Source organism: Lissotriton helveticus, chromosome 1_1, assembly GCF_964261635.1.
Source record: "Lissotriton helveticus chromosome 1_1, aLisHel1.1, whole genome shotgun sequence".
Classification (NCBI taxonomy): domain Eukaryota; kingdom Metazoa; phylum Chordata; class Amphibia; order Caudata; family Salamandridae; genus Lissotriton; species Lissotriton helveticus.
The window spans coordinates 1,367,959,079-1,367,979,730 of record NC_136057.1 but is presented as its reverse complement, the minus strand read 5'-3'; the positions used below and the strand labels follow the sequence as shown (position 1 = coordinate 1,367,979,730).

The window sequence follows — 20,652 nt, the reverse complement described above, 5'->3', positions numbered from 1 at the left end:
CTAATCGTTGTTGTAGGGCGATATAGGCAAGCACATGTCGAGGGGTGCCGCTGTTCCTTTCCTACTCCGGACCGCGGTACACCCTCGCAATTTCCTGCGTAAAGGTCTGTAGCTGGGCCGCTAGGTAGTAGATTTCAAAATCAGGGACCGCCAGGCCTCCCTCGTCCTTCGGGCGGGTCAGCGTGGTCAGCGCTATCCTGCGTCTGCCCGTACCCCACAGAAAGGATACAACCATCGATTTCAACTGACGAAATATCGCACCTGGCACCCATACAGGTAGTGTCCGGAAATAATACAGCAACCTGGGTAAGGCTATCATCTTTAGTAGGGAAATGCGGCCTGCCACTGATAGCGGGAGAGTAGCCCAGAAGGACATATTGCCCTTCAGGGTGCGGAGACAGCAGCCCACATTGCCCTCCAGCATGTTCGCGGCATCATGATACACGTATACTCCCAGATATTCTAAACAATTAGGCTCCCATCTAAGCAGTGGGCTGGTGGAGGGTTGTATCTCGCCCTTCCGTAGGGGAAACAGGCAGGTCTTGGCCCAGTTGACTCTCAGGCCGGACAGCTCGCCGAAACGCGCAAGGAGTCTTTCCGCCCCCTCCACAGCTTTGTCGGTATCCTCCAAGAAGAGGAGGAGATCGTCCGCGTATAGCAGAATAAAGTGGCGAAAACCATTGTGTTCTAGACCCCTGTAGTAGCCACCCTTCCTAGCCATCGCCGCGAGAGGCTCCACCGCTAGGGCAAACAGCAGTGGGGACAGCGCGCATCCCTGCCTAGTTCCGCGGCACACTTCATATTGGTTTGATATTAGGGTGCCCACCCTCACTCTCGCTTTCGCCGCCGTATACAACACCCTCGTCCACTTTATGTAGCCCTCTCCTAGACCAAAGCGCCGCAGCACCTTATACAAGTATCCCCACTCCAAGCTGTTGAAAGCCTTTTCTATATCAACTGCCAGCACTAGGGGCGCTCTAGCCTCGGGCGGCGGATCACTCACTAATCGGGTTAACCTTCGGATATTGTGAGTGGTGTTACGTGTGGGTATGAACCCAGATTGGTCCTTGTGGACTAGTTCCTGCATGTGTTGTAGTAACCTGGACGTTAGCACAGTGCTCAGAATCTTATAGTCAGTTGTCAGCATTGATTGCGGTCGTTATGACGCCGTGTTGGTGCTCTCCCTTCGCGGTTTCAATAGGGGAATCATCAGGGCTTCGCGCATAGAGTGCGGTAGCCGCCCCTAGTCCTTGGCTTCGTTGTAGACCGTTTGGAGCCGCGGGGCCAGCTGTTCTATGTATCGCCCATAGAACTCTATTGGCAGTCCGTCTAGCCCTGGGTTCTTATTACGAGCCATGTGCTTCACTGCTCCCCTGATTTCAGCTAGGTCTATTGGACTGCCCAAGGCGTCCGCCTGCGCCTGCTCCAGGTGTGGTAAATGCAGGCCATCCAAGAATGCTTCTATTTCCTCTCCCCTGTCGCCTAGCACACTTTTGTACAGCTTTTCATAGTAGGATCTAAAGCTATCAAGGATCTCCGTCTGCATGGTACTCGTGTGACCCCCTTCCTCTGATATGGTTAGGATCGCATGGCTGCGTCTGCCGGGTCGGCCAGCCAAGCCAGTAGCGTCCCAGCCTTATCACCCTCAGCATGCGTTTTCGTTAGATAAGTCTTGTAATCATAACTGCGGAGGCGCTCAATTTCCACCGCCACCGCCTCACGTGCCTCGCAGAAGCTCTCCTGGAGCTCGGGTCGATTAGGGCGCGCCAGCTCAGCCTCTCGTAGCGCAAGTTCCGCCCTGTCCAGGTCGTCCAGCAAGGTTCTACGAGCCCCAGCGTATTTTCCTATGCAGTGTCCCCTCACTACTAACTTGAAGGCGTCCCACTCCATAGCTCTGGAGTCAGTGGAGCCTTCGTTCTCCGTGAAGTATTGGCCGATTCTTTCCCCCAGTGCCTCACGGAACGGTGGGTCATCCAATGTGTCCGGCCTCAGTTGCCATGTCGGGACTCGGGATATTTCGGTCATCCAATCAAGTGATAATAGTAGGGGGTTATGGTCTGACAGCGTGCGCGCTAGGTATTCGGTGCGGGCCACCGCAGGGAGCACCAGCGGTGAGCACAGAAAGGCATCAATACGGACGTGGAGGTCATGGAGGCTGGAGTGGAACGAGTAATCCCGTTCTATTAGGTGCTGTGTGCGCCAAGCATCGGCAAGTTCCCACTGAACCTGCCAGTCTGACCTGCACTTCGCTAGTCTGCGCACAGGGGAAGTGTGTAGCAGTGGGTGCGACCTATCTAGTTCAATATCTGCCACCGAATTAAAGTCCCCCCCCATCAAGATAGGACCTGCGAGGTAGCTAGCCAATTCCCCAGATAGCTTTGCAAAGTATGCCGCTTGGTCCACATTAGGTGCGTATACGCTGCAAAGCACTATGTGTCGACCTCTGAGTTTCCCCTCCACCGCCACAAATCTCCCCTCCGGATCCACTATCTGTCTGATTGCTTGAAAAGGTGTACCCACCCTTATCAAAATTAGTACCCCCCTAGCAAAGGCCAAGTACGTGGTATTAAACAAGTGTCCTCTCCATCTACGCTGTAGCGCTATACCCTCCTTTTTCGTCAAGTGTGTTTCCTGTAGTAGCGCAATATGGACCCCTCTGCGGACCAGATACGCATGGATCTTGTGTCGTCTTGCCATGGTGTGGAGCCCCCTCACATTCCAAGTCACACATTTTAGGGTTCCTGCATTAGCCATTGTCCCATGTCGTTCGGTACATTGCAACACCGTTACGTCTCCAGGCGCTTGTGGTGGAACATTTCCCCCTCCCCTCAATAACTGCCCCCTTCCCCCCACCCTTTACTGTGCCTCGGATTACCCCAACTTCCTCAGACTTTCCCCCCCCCAGAACAGGACCTAACTTCACCAAAGCTGCTCCCATACAAACTGTGTGTGAGCAACCGTGCTCTTCAACCCACCTAATCGGCAGTCTGCACTACGGAGGCCTTAAGGGCCCTAAGGAGCGTGATCTGGCTTTAAGGACCTGAACCACAGTCCCATCCCCCCGCCCCGCAATACTCTTCGTAACTCACGATAATACAGTACAATTGCTGCCTGCTCCGGTTGCTGCCATGGCAAGTTCCAGTAGCCGAGAGTTAGCACAGGGGCAATGTTCCGCTCTCAGCCTTCAATAATCTCCCCCGATGTTTGCGGCGTGACCTCTGGGCCCTTCGTGCTGCCAAGTTCCGACAGTTCTGTTTCTGAGCCCGTTGCTTGATCCTCCGAGCCGGAGGCCCGCCCCGATTGAGTCAAAGCTGTGGCCGACAAGTCAAGTACTGCCTGTAGAGCGGCTCTCCGCTCATCTTCCGTCTGGGAGACCGTCGGTTTACCGGCCTTCTGCATACGTCTCCGGACCCTCCGTGATCTCCTCACCGGCAGTTGTTGTCGTGCCTCCTCCGCCCTGATCTGCGCTCCGTCCGTGCCTGCTTTATAAGTGTCCCACCAGGCCCACGCCTCTGCCGAAGTAGGGAAGAACAGCGATTTCTCATCTACCACCACTCGCAGTCTGGCTGGAAAGAGGAGCGAGTACTGTATGCCCTCAGTCCTCAGTTCTCTTTTGATGGATAAGAACGAGGCGCGTAGCCTCTGGGTCTCGAAGGTATAATCCGGAAACAACGTCACCCTGCTATTGTCCACTTGAAAGGGACCCGCATCTCTCGCTCTCTGCAGCAGCCAGTCCCTATCCTTGTAGTGCAGCAGTTTGATTGCCACTGGGCGAGGAGGTTGTCCCGGACTGGGTGGCCAGGCCGGCACGCGGTGCGCTCTTTCGATCGTGAAGAAGGGTGAAAGCCCCTCCGGTGCCACTTCTGTTCTCAGCCAGTCGGTCAAATATTCCACGATGCCAGGGCCCTCTTTTTTTTTCGGAAGGCCCACTAGGCGCACGTTGTTGCGCCTGCTGCGGTTTTCAGCATCTTCCGCCCGCCTTTCCAGGACTGTATGCGGTCCAGCGCCTCTGTCAGCCGACCCTCCATGGATTTGTGTGCAGGCACCAGGTCCTTCAGGGCGATCTCTGTTGTCTTGACCCTGTCCGATAATTTCCCATGGGCTGCTCGTAGCAGACCCAGACCCGTGGCCACCTGTGCTATGTCCTGGTGTAGAGCGTCTTTTGTGGCGGCAATAGCCTCCAAGATACGGTTCTGCATCTGCTGTAGGTCCGTCGAGGGCTGTGATGCATCGTCAGGTGCCTCCGAGCCAGGGCCACCCTCGCCCTTCGGACCCCTGGGCTTCCCCATCTTGCGTCACCGCGTGTGGTCCGGGCCTTTCCTGGTGCCGGCGATAGCAGACACGTGCCTCCTCACGCGCACCAGCGCTTCTCAGGCTCGCGGTCAGTTAGGCCAGGTTGGTCGACCCCACTGGGATCAGTTTCATCCGCCCACTTAAAGATTCGGCTCCCAGGGAGTCCCGCTCGCCCAGGTCAGCGCAGTTCAACACTCGTCGTGGGGTTGTGTCCAGCGCCTCCCTTTGTTATGCTTCCTATGCCTGGCAGGGACGTCTTCCCCTCCGTCCCGCTACCAGCATGTCGGCAAGTCGGCACTGACCTGGTGTTTGCGATAGCGGTCCAGCGCGCAGGAGATTATTTCCAGGCCCCGATCACCTGTAGCTGCGGCGATCGATCAGCAGCCGGGGCAAACACAGGCCGAAGCTCCCGTCCCCCTCGTCCGCTCCGCGAGTCCCAGCTACATCCACAGGTCGGGACTCGCTCGGCAACCCCTGGGGGGGGGAAGGGCTCCGTCTAGCGTCCTTGATGGCCCTCCTGCACTGCGTGCTTCGCGTTATTGCGGGCAGCCAGCACTCCCAGGACTTCCCCAGTCACCAGCACCAATGCGGCGGAGTAGTGCTCTTCCCCCCAGATGGAGCGGGTGGCGGTAGGCTTCACAGGAGGCCGGCGGGCCCAACGGGCCTCTCACTTCTCCAAGCCCTAGTGCCTGGATGTCCCCCGAACAGCTAGCAGAGGTAAGATGGCCGCTTCCAGGGTCGCCGTCTCGTAGCGGAGTCAGACCTAGGGGGCCCCGGAGTCGCCGGGCTCCACTGACCCCGCCGCCGGAGGCCCGTCGCAGCAGCCCCAGCTCAGCCGGATCGTCGGAAAGGTCCCCGGAGCGCCCTTCGGCAACCGCAGCAGCAGTAGGCCTCGGGAAGCCGGGGGGGTCGATTTCCTGCCTCCCGGGTAGGGAGGAGCCTCGCCGGGATTATTGGAGCGCGGAGTGCGGCCCCGGTTTCGCCGACAGTAGGGGTCAGAGGCCTCACCAGCCGGTCCGCTCTCCTCAGGTCTTCCGGGCATCAATTTGTGTGCTGCAGTCGAGCGTCAGGGCCAGTGTCACAGCCTTCCCTCCGGCGTCGGCTTCGCGGGTGCCGCCATCTTGTGCCTCGGTCTCTCGTGTTTTCTCTGCCAAACTGTGCTCCACTCGGTGCGGCCACCGACGCGCCGCACAAACCGGAGCAGGCACTGATGTATTTTCTGGGATCACCTGGACTTTCGCGGGGATCCCAGGCCAGGTGAAGGATTCATTTCCGGATTATCGGGCGGAGGGGTCGGGAGCCTCGTTAGGCTGCGACCATCCTCGCCGGCTGCTAGCCACGCCCCCCAAATGCATTTTTTTTAATTATCAGGATTTTCAAAATATACAGGACTTTGTAGCAGGAGGGGAAAAGTGGTAGATTGTGGGCCATACGTGACAGCGGGCGTCTATGTACTTTGCAGGGAGGCTCCATTAGGTTTTGTTAAGCCCCTACAATAGGAGTAAGAAAGGCAAAATGGTAATCAAACGTACGACTTCACTTAGGATCATCCTGTGTACATATAACTGTTACTACATTTATCGGGACCTGCTCACTTAAACACCTGTACTGTCTGTAATTGGAAAGACGACTGCTGTGGAGTTCCACGTTTTGAACACTTCCTTAAACATGCCAAAATCCAGTACCTTCATATGGTTTCCAACAAGTTTTAAAAGTCATTTGACAACCCATACCACAGGCCACAATGTACATGATGTGGTCTGTGGTGTGGTGGTTTACCAAATGAGTTAATAGCATCGCTTAAAGTTGTTAACTGTTCGGTCACTTTTGTAGTCACAGTTGTAGTCACTTCTTTGTTGTTTTCTCATCTCGAAGAAAAATGACCTTTCCCTTGGTTATATAAGATTTTAATAGTGTTGCCCTGCGACTCATCTTTCAGAAATTAACTGCTTTAGAATGATGGGTGAAAGTAACTTCTTCCCCCTTTCATACCTAGGCCCTAGAGAGGTTTTCATACACTAACATTGAGGGTAAGGAGAAGAGTTGCTCTTCGAAAGTCTTACCTGTCATAAATCTTGGCGATTCGCAGCTCGCCTCTGCCTTTTCGCAAGCTGATCCGAGTTGTGGAAGCATGGGCAAGAATGTGGCCGCCAATAGGCTTCTTCGGGTCGGCTTGGAAGCTGGATGAAAAGGATGATGAAACAGAATTATTTACAAGTACAGAAACATACAGTTACATTGGCTCCACCATAAGGTTACATTGGCTGTACCATCAGTTATTGGCCCCATGGGAATTATATGATTTACACTTTCACACAAAAAGTTTAAATAGTGAAAACAGCCGAAATCTCTATCTGAAAGTGATGGGGAAAATGAGGAATTATTAGTGTAATCGGACCCGGAATTACCAATTCCCCCATAAATTATAAATTTCCTAGAGGACGTTAAGGTCCAACTCATTATGGGGCAGACTTTACCCATGCCACGCGCTACTGATACTACCACTGCTATTAGTAACTCTGGGGGTGGAGAAAATCATGCCGATTTTCCAGTCCACTATTAATGAGGGCCTTAGAATAATTACCTTCTCCCAAGCCGTGCCCTAGATATGTTTAATGAAATATTCTCAACATTTCAACTCCTTTTTTTTCTTATTTTTATTTGCTGATTCATCGAACAAAAAAGTTCTGGAAAATTATAAAAGCATCTTTGGAGACAAAACTTAACAAGCAGTGGCATAGCCAATAGGTATCGCCTTTTGGCCCAAACAAGTGTGTAGCCATGCAGCACATTATACTGAGTGCTGTGCCAACAGTATCTGCCCATGTTAAGCATGTGCACTGTTGATTGATACCATTACAAGAACTGGTCAGTAAAGTCATCAAGTACTGGTCAATATATAGCCATTATCCCAGCCATCAATTTAGTCATTATTTTCAAATTAAAAGCGCCTAGTAGTGCTTTGCAATTTAAAGAATGGCTAATACATATGTGACCTGACACTTATACCAAGAAATTGAGGTTTGATATTTTGCTCCAGACCTTAAAATGTTAACCTGGTGAGCGGCGTAGCAAGGATGCAGCACTCGTGTGAAGTGCTCTTAACGAAATACCCAAGCAGGGTTGAGGGAGGGAGCGGGACAATGCTATGCAGATGTGACAAGACAAGAACAAGATTAACAGGCCTGTTTACAAAACCGGAGAGGAGCTCAGAGTAAGAATGTGATGGTCAAAGAAACAGTGAGGGGGTGGTGATAGGTTTAAAAAAAAAAAAAGAAGACCTGCTGCTGGACTGCTTAAAGCAATGATGCCAGAAATAAAATAGATGAAAACAAGTTACTTACCTGTAACTTTGGTTCTCCAGTATTGGTAACTTTCATAGATTCCCATAGCTTGTATCATTCCCCGTCGTCGGAATGGGAGTCTTGGTAAATAAAAAATACCATAGCAGTGGGTACAAAAGAGAAAGAAAGGCCTAGTCCTCATCTAATTTTGTAGCATATCCACCTCTTTTTGTTTAAAGAGGCCAAAATAATGCAACAACCAATCAGATTAGCCTCACCCCATAGAACCTTCCTGAGAGAACCTCAGAGACTCAGATTATCGTAACCGTTGTGGAACAGTATAACAGAATATGCTGAAGGCTGAGCTTTCCCAGGGGAGGAGGGTGGGCGCATGGGAATCTGTGAAAGTTACCAATAATGGAGAACCAAAGTTACAGGTAAGTAACTTGTTTTCTTACTCCAGTATTGGAACTTTCATAGATTCTCATAGCTTGTATCAGAATAGCTAGCAGTTAGAAAAAACGCACATTTTGTGTAATAAACCATAGAATAACCTTGTGTCTATATAATCATAAGAAATACAAGTTACCAAAACATCAGTCTGTAAACATCATCAGATACAAAATGTGCGAACCAATAACAAGAAGGAGGGTTAGAAGGGAAAGCTCACCGTTCACTGGGAGAGATTCCTCAGGACTGCCTGTCCCACTGCCGCATCACTCTGCGTGGAAGAGTCCAGGCAGTAATGTCTTGTGAAAGTACGGGCACTGCTCCATGTAGCTGCCCTGCAAATGTTTTTGATCGGCACTCCAGCTAAAAGAGCAGCAGAAGATGAAACTGATCTTGTCGAGTGCGACCGGACCCGCCCTTCTAGGGGCTTACCAGCCGCTTGGTGACAGTAGTGGATCACGCTGGCAATCCATCCTGCAACTCCTTGCTTCGAAAGGGGAAAACCTTTACGAGGTGTACTGAAAGCGACAAAGAGCTGAGAAGATCTCCTGAAGCCCTTGGTTTGTTGGAGATACAATTTTAAACATATTTGAACAGCCAAAGAATGAAGAGACCTCTCCGCTGGAGTTGTCGGTCGAGGGAAAAAAGATTTCAGAATGACCGGTTCATTCAAATGAAAATCCGAAGGGACCTTTGAGATGAATTTTTGATTTGTCCTCAGGATAAGAGTATCCTTTTTAAACTGTAAGAAAGGATCCTTAATAGTGAGAGCCTGAAGTTCTCCAACCCTCCTGGCTGATGTTAAAGCGAGAAGGAGGGCCATCTTCCATGAGAGAAATTTAAGGTCCGCCCTATGAATTGGCTCCAAAGGAGGTCTCGTGAGTTGAGCAAGGACTAAGTTGAGCTGCCACATGGGTGGCAAAGGTCTAACTGGAGGAAAAACCCTAAAAAGTCCTTTTAAAAATTGTTTAACGATTCTTGTAGACCAAAGGGAAGGGCCAGAAGATGTTCGCCTGAATCTAAAGATCACTGCCAGGTGCACCTTGATAGAAGAATGGGCGAGCCCTCATTTAGCCAGAGTAAAAATGTATGGCAAGATTTGATGACGAGCAGAAGAGAAATGATGAATGTTCTCTTGGCGGCACCACAGGCAGAAACGTTTCCATTTCGAACGATAGGTCTTATTCGTACTTGGTGCGCGGGCCTGAGCTAGCACTTCTCTACATTCTTGAGGGATCTTCAAGCTCTGAAATTCTCTGTTCTCAGGAGCCACGCTGTCAACTGAAGCGAGCTCGGGTCCGGATGTACCACTTGGCCCTGGGACATCATCAATGGAGAGGGAATTGAACGGAGGTGAATTGGATGATCCTGGGAGAGCAGGAGAAGCTCTGTAAACCAAAACTGGCTGGGCCACGCCGGTGCCACTTGAATCATTCTGCAGGGCTCTGCTTTGAGCTTCCTGACTGGTCTTGGAATTAGCGGAATGGGAGGGAAGGAGTAAACAAAGGCGCTTGACCAGGCCATCTAAAGCGCATTCCCCAATGATCCCTGATGGTGTTCCCTGCTTGCATGGAACCAGCATTTCCTGTTCTCTGGAGTGGCAAACAGGTCTATGGACGGAGTGCCCCAAAGATTACAAACTCTCTCCAGAGTGCACTGGTCCAATTCCCACTCGTGACTCAAAGATTTGAGACGACTCAGCGTATCTGCACCCAGAAGATGTTCAGTCGAAAGCGAAATTTGGTGATGGATTATCCACTCCCAAATCTCCTGGGCTTCCTTGGACAGCAGACAAGACCTTGTTCCACCCTGCTTGTTCACATAATGCATGGCCATCGTGTTGTCCGTACGGACCAGGACGGTGGATTTTCGGATTCTCGGAAAGAAAGCCTGTAAAGCTAGACAAATCGCTTTGAGCTCCAGTAGGTTGATGTGGAGAATGCGTTGCTCGGGCTGCCAGCGGCCGCTCACTTGAAGGTCTTGCAAGACCGCCCCCCAGCCTTCTAGAGAGGTGTCTGTGGTAATTATCAGAGGAGTTGGAGTGACTGTGAAGGTGAGACCCTGAGAGATATTGTCTCTGACCATCCACCAGCTGGCCGCTTCTTTCATAAGAGGAGTGATGACTACTTTGTCGTCAAAAGAGCCTTCTGTTTGGCGCCACTGCAAGTCCAATTGCTCTTGGAGTGGGCGCATTCGAAGCCTGCAATGCTGAATTAAGGGAATGCAAGATGAGATTGATCCTAGAAGAGATTTGTAAAGGCGAACAGAGAGAGTCCGTCTTCTTTGCAATCGACGGGCGGAGGTGATCAATTTTTTCTGTCTTTCCTCTAATGGAAAAGCTGTGCAACAAGCTGTGTCCAGACTAGCCCCCAGAAACGTGGCCGTCCTGGAAGGACAGAGGACCGACTTTTCCTTGTTGAGTTGAAGTCTCAAATGACTGAAGAGTTTAATGCAGCTGTCGACGGCTTCTGATGCTGCCTGAGAAGACAGTGCTTTCACCAACCAGTCGTCCAGATAAGGAAAAACCTCTAGCGTTTGTTTTTTGAGAAACGCTGTGACTGGGGCTAAGACCTTTGTGAATATCCGCTGCGCAGATCTGAGTCCGAAAGGCAAGTCCTTGAATTGGAAGTGGCTCTTGGCTACTGTAAAGCATAAAAACTTCATGTGAGCAGGGTGGAAGGGAACATGGAAGTATGCGTCCTCGAGATCCAGGGTGGCCATTTAATCCCCTGGATTGAGGAGCCAGAAAATGTCCTGTAGGGATACCATCCGAAACAAGAGTTTTATGAGATAGGTGTTGAGCTCCCTCAGGTCTAAAAGTTGGCACCATTTTTCTACGGTCTTGCGAACGAGGAAGAACCGGGAATAGAATCCTTTGCCTCGTTGAGACAGAGGTACTGGCTCTATCGCTCCTTTGAGAAGTAGTTGGTGAGCTTCTAAACGTAAAAGGTGTAGATGTTTGGATTCCGTGGCGCGATGGGCTCTGGAGGGTAGATGGTGTTGAAACTCCAGTGTATGGCCAAACCGGATGATATTAAGGACCCACCGATCTGATGTTATGAGTTGCCAGTTGTGGAGGCATTGTGATATCCTGCCCCTCACTGGTGCTACAGGGGGTGAAGAAACAGTAGACAGAGCATGGAAGCCGCTATTGGCGCTTAGAGGAATCTCTCCCCTGTCCCTTGTCATCCTCTAGAGGATTAGCGAGAGAAAGACGACGATTGGCCCTGACGTTGAGAATACAGGGGCCTGTAATTCTGAGATGGCTGCGAATAGGAGGAATAGCGCTGCTGCTGGTATCCACCCCTGCATGAAGAAAAACCTCTTCCTCTCGCTCCACGGAAAGGCACTTTGTGGTATTGCAAAGTCCCAAGGGACTTCGCAGTCTACGTGTCCTTTTTTATATCCTGCAGCGCATCGTGCATGTGCTTTCCAAAAAGCATCTCCCAATCGAACCGCAGATCCAGGATTTTATTTTGGACTTCCGGGCGAAACCAGGTGGCCCAAAGCCAGCCTTGCTGTCTAAGGACTGCCGCTCCTGCCAGAGAGCAGAAAGCTGTAGTTGCAATGTCCATTGGGCAATCAATAATTTCCCTCACTAGGATTTTCTTGGCGTCAGCCTTCGAGTCTTCGGGTAGTTGGTCTAAATAGTGGGATAGGTCGCACCACATCTGGCGATCGTATCGTCCAAGAATCACCAAGGCATTAGCAGCCCTGACCAGCAGGCTGGACATAGAAGAGAACCTCTTCCCGACATTATCTAGTTGTCTACCCTCCTTATCCGGCAGTGTGGTGAGGGGCACCGACGGATTCTTCGACTTTCTTTGGGCCGCTTGAAAAATTACAGAGTCCGGTTTCGGCTGGCTGACCAGACAAGCGGGGCTATCTTCTGGAGCGTTGTACTTTTTCTCCAGTCGAGGAAGAACCAGCAGGACAGTTGCTGGAGATTTTATAACTTTTATCCCCTCATCCCAGACATGGCCCACAATTGGGATAGAATGGACAGGCTTTTTATAAGGCTCTTTGAAATGATAAAGAAAACACTCTGTTTGTACTGATGGAAGGGGAAGATCGAAACGTTTGGAAGCTCTTTCCATCAAATTGTGAAAACCTTCAATATCTGCTGTAGGAGAGTCTGCCAGATCTAGAGATGGAGAAGCGGGAACCGGAATAATGTACTCGTCCCATTCCCTATCTGGATCTGGGACTGAAACTGTGCCCTGGTCATCATCTGATGAGTCATCTTGAACTGTGACCACATTTTGTTGAGGTTTCGTTGGCTCCGGAACCGGAGCTTGAGGAAGCGGAGGAGCAACTCGACCAGAAGATTGAGCGGAGGTAGAGGTGGAGACACTTACATTGACTGTTGGCCGGAAGATTGAGTTGGAAATCTTTTCCTGTAATCCAACAGCATGAATTGGAGATCAGCAATGAGTGAAGACGGCATGGCCACCATGCCCTGGTGCGACTGTTCCTGAGACCTAGATTGCGGCAGATATTGCTGTTGCTCCATATAATAGTCCTCAGAGTCTGAGTCCTGATATTTTACACTTAACTAGAATGGGCTATATGCATCCCCGTAAGGACCGTCATCCTCCTCTCAAAACTCCTCCTCCAATAGGAGCACCGGAGGCAGTGGTGTCACTCTCCGAGGAGATATCATTTCCGGGGTAATCTGGCGTCTTCTTATCGAAATTGCCACTTTTTGTATCGTCAACGAGGTCGTCGACGGAGTCACCGTCGATGAAGATTGGACCGTCGAAAGGGCGATCGTCGACGGAACCGTCGTCGAGACCGTCATTAGTACCACGCTGGAAGCCGTGGACATCGTCGCCGTCGACACCATCATCGTCGTCATCCTCGTCAACGTAGAGGTAGTCATCATAAGCGTCAACGACATAGTAACAGTTATCTCAGGTTGCAGAGTCGACAAGGCCGTTGTCGACGAAGGCAATGGAGATGATGAAGTTCTCGTCGTTGAGCCCGTCGACGGAGCCAAAGTCGACGCCGGTTGAGTTTTTGATGCTGTCGTTGATGGACCTGATGTTGTCGTCGTCGACGGATGGATTTTCCTGTCAGCTTTCCCCTCAGGCGGGATGGGAGCTGTTTTTTTTAACAGTTTCAGTTTCTCAGAGGGTGGAGGCAAAACAGAAGGCCCATGGCTCATTTTCATAACAGATTGTACCTCAGAAATCAGTCCTTCCCTCTCCTTTACACCTCGGTGAGGAGATCTGACGGGACTGCGCTTGTCAGACCTATCAGAGGTCTTTTGTAAGGCCTTGGCAGGGGGGTCAGAAGAAGTTGAAGGTGAAGACCTACCCCATTTTTAAGATCTCCTAGGAGATGTCGCAGAGGAGGCATCATCACTGTCACTAGAAACAGGGTCTTTTCGTGACTTTAACTTTTGCAGCCAGGTGTTTAGACGACCCTCACAGTCTCTCAAGGGCTTTGAAGAGAAGGTTCGGCAGATCTTGCAGTCAGTAGCCTTGTGGTCAGGGTACAAACAATTAATACAATCTTTATGTTTGTCCTCCACATAAAGCCTCTTTTATGAACAGGTGGCACAGGCTTTAAATAAAGCCTTCTTCTCTTTGTCAGACATCCTGAAAAATGGAAGTTGAAGAATAATAGTTGAAACACAGAAGTTGAAGAGAAATTTGGGCAGAGCTCAATGGAGACTCCCCTGCACAACATGCGGTAGAAAATCTGAGGCTCTCTCAGGAATGTTCTATGGGATGAGGCTAATCTGAGTGGTTGTTGCATTATTTTGGTCTCTTTTACAAAAAGAGGTGGTTATGTTACAAAATGAGATGAGGCCTAGGCCTTTCTTTCTCTTTTGTACCTACTGCTATGGTATTTTTTATTTACCGAGACTCCCATTCCTACGACAGGAATGATACAAGCTATGGGAATCTACGAAAGTTCCAATACTGGAGTAAGTGGTTCCTGCAGAGACAAGTTTTCAATGTGTACGATATGCTCCTTGATGGTGTTAAGCTTACACAGATCTGTAATTCATTTGGTGTTCGCTTGTTTAAAATACCCCGAATGCTGAACAATTGCGATGTACTAAGATTCTCACTATAACATTATGCTCACCAGTAGCTTTCAGCATATATCACACCGCTTTGTTAGATTTTTCAATGCAACAAATCCCTTGCTTCGTAATAGAGATTTTAAAACAATCTTATAGTCTTTTGATGCGCATATCTGAGGATACATATGTAAATTAATTACTTTCGGCGGTATAAACTTGTCACCGTAAAGAAACGATAAATAAACTGTAACAGATGGTTACCAGAGTGCACCGGTATAAAAAAAATCACATGTGGTTTACAGTGTTTCCCCCAGGGAATTGATATATTTACATTCCCGTTGGTGACTGGAAACAATGGTTTCAGAATTCAATTCTACAAACGCACCTTTTGGATATACGTGCGCGTTTATTATTTGCATCAACGCTTAACCAGAATGTGCGTGGTTGTAAGAAAGTTGGAACACAAGCTTAGCGGAAGTCTGTGTTAGATGCCAAGTCTCCTATCTGGCGTACCTGTTGTGTAAAGCTTAAAAAGCCACACCAATTAGTAAATTACGAGATAGGACTCTTTACAATCAACGAGTTTGACTTGTCAATGTGGCGGCAACCTTATAAGTGTGTGTTCATAACAAGGAACGCTGATATTTACAGAAGTTTAAATAGAGGCGATTTTAAAATAAAGATATGAATCTCAAAAAATTAGTTTTTTATGTGGTGTTTGGCTGAGTATTCTTAAATGTAAACCACAATGTTGTGATATTGATTGTCCTGGTATCAGCTGCGGACATGCACAGGTTCTCTTCCCCGTAAACAGATGTGGTGTTTCACACTCATCTGAATGAAGGCTTTTTAATCGTAACAATGCAGGGCTAGTCATACAAAGGTTGTGGTTAAAAGAGAACGGCCTGGAAAACAAGCGCAGTAGCGAAAGTGAAAGCGACCGCGCTGGGTTTATTAGTAACCTGATCCTGGAATGCAGCTGACTGTGTCTAGGGTCTGCCATTGCAGAACCTGCGTGCAGTCTGGTACTGTCATGTTGACTGGGCAAGGGCAACCCCCTTGCCAGTCCCTAAACCTTCCCTTAACTTCATATTAGTCACCCCTATGGTAGGCCCAAGGGCAGGGTGCATTGTAAGTATAAGGTAGGACAAGCCCTGATGTGTGTGGCGTGTCCTAATAGTGAATTACAGCCATTTTCGTTTTTCACTATTGTAAGGCTACCTGTTCTCATAGGCCAGAATGGGCTGCTGGAATTATTACACCCTATAATCCCAGCAGGCTCAGGGAACATGGTAGAAAGTCAAGTTTAGTATGCCTGAACTCAGAATAATAAAATACATATTTTAGTAAAGTTTATTTTAATATCCTGTGTTTGCAAATACTACTTTTAGAAAGTTAGTATTTGCTTGCCTAACCATTTCAGCCCGCCTCTGCTCTGATGTGTATCTGCTGTCTGGTTTCTGTGTGTGACAGGGTTGGGGAATTCCAAAAGACAGTCTGGGGCTGACAGGTGGTGAATAGAGAGATTACACCAGGATGGGTGGGGGGAGTGCCACTTGACTCTGAATAGAGCTGTGCTCTGCCACCTCATGCTGGCTCCGCCCCCTGGGGAGCGCCTGATGTCTCTGCCCTGCACCTTGTGAAGAGAGAGGGGAAGACTGTCAACAAAGTACTCCTGGACTGTACTTGTCACCACAATGCTGGCTCCACCTCCTGCGGTAAAATCAGAATCCAACACCAATCATGTATTTATGCACTACTTTATGAATTATAGTCATTCATAAATACTCTTTGTAATTTTCAAGAAAGGCTGTACAATAAGTGAAAAAAGTGCAATTTTGTGACATTTAGTGCTCAGTGCTGGCGGCGCAAAAGTGAACAGGAACTATACAGTACTTATATACAAGGAAATATACAATAATTTAACTTCGGTCTGCGCAATTACACATATACCACTGTATACTACATAAGTCAGTTTTCAGCACAGGGTATTGAGACAACAGATCCAACTATTCGTCGACGTTTCGACCCTCTAAATGCGCACATGTGGCGTTAAACACGGGTCTTCATCAGGACTGGGAGGGAATGGGACAGCCTTCAGATGAACTGTTTAGGTGGTGTAGCTTGAATAGCTTGAACTGCGTGTGTCTGTCGGTGGTGCGTGGAATGCTCCCCCGACGGTTATTCTTATTGTCGCGCTGTGCCCACTTTTATCCTAACTGGGTATTTTGGAATATTCTTGTACCCAGTCGTGCTTCACCATATAGTTTGAAGAGCCAAGGGATTCCACTCTTACTCGATTTCGAATGCTGGAAGAGAATCTCTTCCTTCCTAGCGTGGTCCCAATAACATAAAATGCACCGTGCATTTTATGTTATTGGGACCACGCTAGGAAGGAAGAGATTCTCCTCCAGCATTCGAAATCGAGTAAGAGTGGAATCCCTTGGCTCTTCAAACTATATGGTGAAGCACGACTGGGTACAAGAATATTCCAAAATACCCAGTTAGGATAAAAGTGGGCACAGCGCGACAATAAGAATAACCGTCGGGGGAGCATTCCACGCACCACCGACAGACACACGCAGTTCAAGCTATTCAAGCTACACCACCTAAACAGTTCATCTGAAGGCTGTCCCGTTCCCTCCCAGTCCTGATGAAGACCCGTGTTTGACGCCACATGTGCGCATTTAGAGGGTCGAAACGTCGACGAATAGTTGGATCTGTTGTCTCAATACCCTGTGCTGAAAACTGACTTATGTAGTATACAGTGGTATATGTGTAATTGCGCAGACCGAAGTTAAATTATTGTATATTTCCTTGTATATAAGTACTGTATAGTTCCTGTTCACTTTTGCGCCGCCAGCACTGAGCACTAAATGTCACAAAATTGCACTTTTTTCACTTATTGTACAGCCTTTCTTGAAAATTACAAAGAGTATTTATGAATGACTATAATTCATAAAGTAGTGCATAAATACATGATTGGTGTTGGATTCTGATTTTACTTTATACATTACATATAACTATGAGTGAGTAAAAAGAAATGTGGTACACCCGAAGGAACCAATTGTTGTAATATTGATTAACTGCCCAGGTTCTTAGGGATACTGGGTTAACCCCATTGGAGATTTCACGAATCCACCTCCTGCGGAGCGTCTGATGTCCCTGCCCTGCTCACTGAAATGAGAAGCCAGAGTCTGCAAAAAAAAGTGCTCAGGGACTGGACTGCATTAGGCAAAGGCCCCCCTGGCCTGCAAGAACAAAGGATTTTGTGTATAAAAGTAGGAGCCCTGCTCCTAAGAAATCAGATCCTGTTTGCGCTAAGAAGAACCTCTGCCCGAAGAGAAGGACCTGGGAAAGTTGCATGGAGGACTACTGTCTCTGACCTGGGGGACTGGCCTGTGGTGGGTGCCTTGCTGCAAGAAGGAGAGGAAAAGACTGAGAAAGACTTTTTGAATTTACTTGTGCAATCTCTGAAAAAGATCTCCAAGGGCTTGCGTGTGAGCCTGCCCCCTGAACTGAGCCCCAGAAACATTGGGCTCTACTCCCCTGAAGGAAAAGCTGCTGGTTGTGCTGCCTGTCCCTGCAGCGCTGATTGAGGAAAGCTGAGTGCGCTGTGAACCTTCGTTGCGCACTCTGTGAGCCTGTGCACCACTGTCCCACCGAGCAACGCGACTTCTGCGTGGTCGCGCCGCAGTACGCACCGTAAGGACCAGCCCTGCCTGGCCCGAGCACTGTGACTGTTGCCCAACCGAGCCGTAGCTCGCAACGTGAGAACAGACCTGTCCTGTCCAAGCACCGCGATTCTGTGGCCCCCGAGCCGTAGTTCGCAATGTAAAGACGAACCTCGCCCTGTGTTCGCCTTCCCCCGTGTGGCGTCCTGCTGAACGTGCCCCGCCACTGTGACTGAGCAGCTGCGCCGTTTAGTGCGGCTGGATACGTCCCGTACCTTGGGATCGCACCGCCGCTTGCATCGCCTTCAGCCTCTTCCCCCCCTTTCAGGACCTGAGCGGACTCTGCAGAGAAGAGCCTGCGCCCTACAACGCATCGTCACCCAACGTACCGTGACAACTGCCCGAGCCGTACCTCGCAACACAAGGAAGGCACCGCGACGTGGGACGTCTGACCAGCACCGCACGGTCCGCCCCGAACCCCCCACAAAGAACAAAGGTACTGTGACCGCATCGTACTGTCCGCCACCCCCCGGACGGAAGTGTCCGCGAGGCGAGTACAATTTGGTAAAGCCTTTCCTTCCAACGCTGTACGCGTCGCACGAGAGTGCTACGACTCGTCCCCCTGTGTGAAACCAGCATCGCTGTACGCCTCATACCACACATCGCGCCTCGGACTAAAGTGTCCGCGAGGCGCATGAGACTCGGCAAGGCCCTTTTGCTCGCACCGCACGAAGCGCCCAACCTTGTTAAGAACATTGCTAAATGAACGGATTGTTGCCTCTAGTATTGTGGAACCTTTCCTTAGAGTTATTGGAACTTGTCATTAAGCCTACTTAAGCCTGCATATAAAATAAGTATATTTTTACATAAAACCAGCCTCGTGTCCATCTGTAGTGTGTCAATTGGTTACTGTGTGTTATTACAAATGCTTAACTCTGAACGCTCTGGAGATTAGCCTTGTCTGCTCGCGCCACGCCACCTAGAGGGTGAGCAGGGATTATTTCTAGGAGTAAGTCCCTTGCCCTGACTAGAGGAGAGGGTTCCTGTTTGTCACAAGTGCATACCTGTGCCAACCAGAGACCCCCAAATCTAACATTAGAGGCAGCGGTGAGGATTTCGAATTTGCATTTGTGATATATATACAGTAATTATTGAGCATTACATAGTGAATTCAGTCCAATAACACAGCCACATACTCTTTTTGATGTTTGCTTTGCTGAGGGAGCTAAATTGTTTTGAAAGTCATGCCTGGCTCAAACAGCATAAAAAAGGGCAGCATCTGAAACCTATGAAGTGGTAAAGGTAGAATTGGAAGAGGCAAAACTGGACAGCTACAAGAAATCCGAGTTGAAGAGCTTCTGCAGGAAGTTCAAGGCTCCGCATGTAATATGCAAGACCAAGGCAGATCTATACAAGGCACTGAAAGCCTGGCTTGAATCAAGGAATGCACCTGAGGATCTTGTGGTAGTTGAACCAGCAGAGAGGGTACATAGCTTTGGCAGATGCCTGTCGCCAGAGGAGCTGGCAGACAGACAGGCAACCTATGGACCACGAAATTGAGTTAGCAAAGCTTAAATTGAATGGCCAGCTGGAGCTGGAAAGCAAAAGGATGGCTCTGGAAGAGCAAAAAATCCAAATGGAGCATGAGATGAAATTGAGGGAGATGGATCTAAAAGCCAAAAGTTTGGAGCATACTCCCTCTGGTGGCAGCACATCGCCAGTGCAGGTAGAGTCAAGGGTGTACATGCCAAAGGATGTGGTGAAAGAATATTTTAAAAATGATGACATAGGGCAGTAGTTCAAGGCCTATGAGGTAGCGATGTCTTCCCACCGGGTCCCTGAGAGAGATTGGGGAGCGGGGTTGTGGGGGCGGTTCCTTAGTGAGGGGCGGGACACACTGCTACATTTGCCCTCTGAAGTCTATAATTCTTATCCCCACATGAAGGAAGCTTTGATGACCAGGTATGGGTTAACTCCTGAATTGTACAGACAGAGGTTCAAGGGTTGTACAAAGATTCCTGGGGGGTACCTATGTTGAATATGTAACCTTTTTCTGCAGAGCACTGGATGGTTGGGTGAAGGGGAGCCCCAACAAGGCCAGTTGCGCAGTGCCACAGCGACAACTGGCTACATTACAAAACTCTGCAGTTTTCAGATAGTCACATGTTTGGGATTATTGTTTTTGATTTTGTTTTTCCTCAAGAGTGTCATTTTCAGATGGTGTTCCTGCGCTTTATGTTTAGTGGCAGATGAGAGAAAATGACAGGGCGGGACGCCAGTAGAAGGGGAGGTTCCCATAGATTAGGAATCCCTTGCTAGGTCCAGTGCCCAATCCCTATTCCTGTCCTTGTGTGGGTAGATGTAAGAGAGGGTGTATGGAGGAGAAATGGCTTGCTTGGGAGAGTGGTTATCCCCTGAGTGTAGTGTGTGTGTGTCTGGATTCCCCAGTATGGTAGGATCCAGTGGTGGCAGCTTAAATGTGTCCAGTGCGTGAAGTCCCATTCCCAGTTTCCAGAGTATGGTGCCTGGTGCTCAGTAAGAGCGGTACAGGTTGAGAGTCAGGGGCAGTGAGGAACTGTCTCACCAGTCTGGAGGGGGAGTGTGTAGATGAGTGCTGTGTTGAACTGGAGGGGTTGGTGTGAGTTTTTTTTAACCACATGAGCGCTAGCGAAATTCCCCTCCTGTGCTCATGTTTTAAAAAACCCATTATTCATGACGAGCTGGGCTCGTCATGAGCGTGCGAGGAGGCTACCTCATGACGAGCCCAGCTCGTCATGAGCGTCGAAGGGGTTAAAGGAGCTTGCACGTGAGGTGTACCTCTGGTGGTGTGCAGGAGGTCCTGCAGAGGCATTGGACAAGAAGGTGGATGTCTGGCGGTGTGCTAGATTTCTTGCAGAGGCATTAGGGAGTGATT

General features: G+C 49.4%; 1 protein-coding gene across 6 annotated transcripts in view; it reads right to left on the bottom strand.

Moving 5' to 3' along the window:
* DMC1 (DNA meiotic recombinase 1) overlaps nucleotides 1–20,652 on the bottom strand; it is a 1,265,506-nt gene that overhangs the window by 64,894 nt on the left and 1,179,960 nt on the right. For all 6 annotated transcript variants that reach the window (XM_078683618.1, XM_078683629.1, XM_078683640.1 and 3 more), the window contains one exon: nucleotides 6,357–6,473. In XM_078683618.1, coding sequence (XP_078539744.1) covers nucleotides 6,357–6,473 — 117 coding nt within the window. The remainder of the gene's footprint in view (nucleotides 1–6,356; nucleotides 6,474–20,652) is intronic.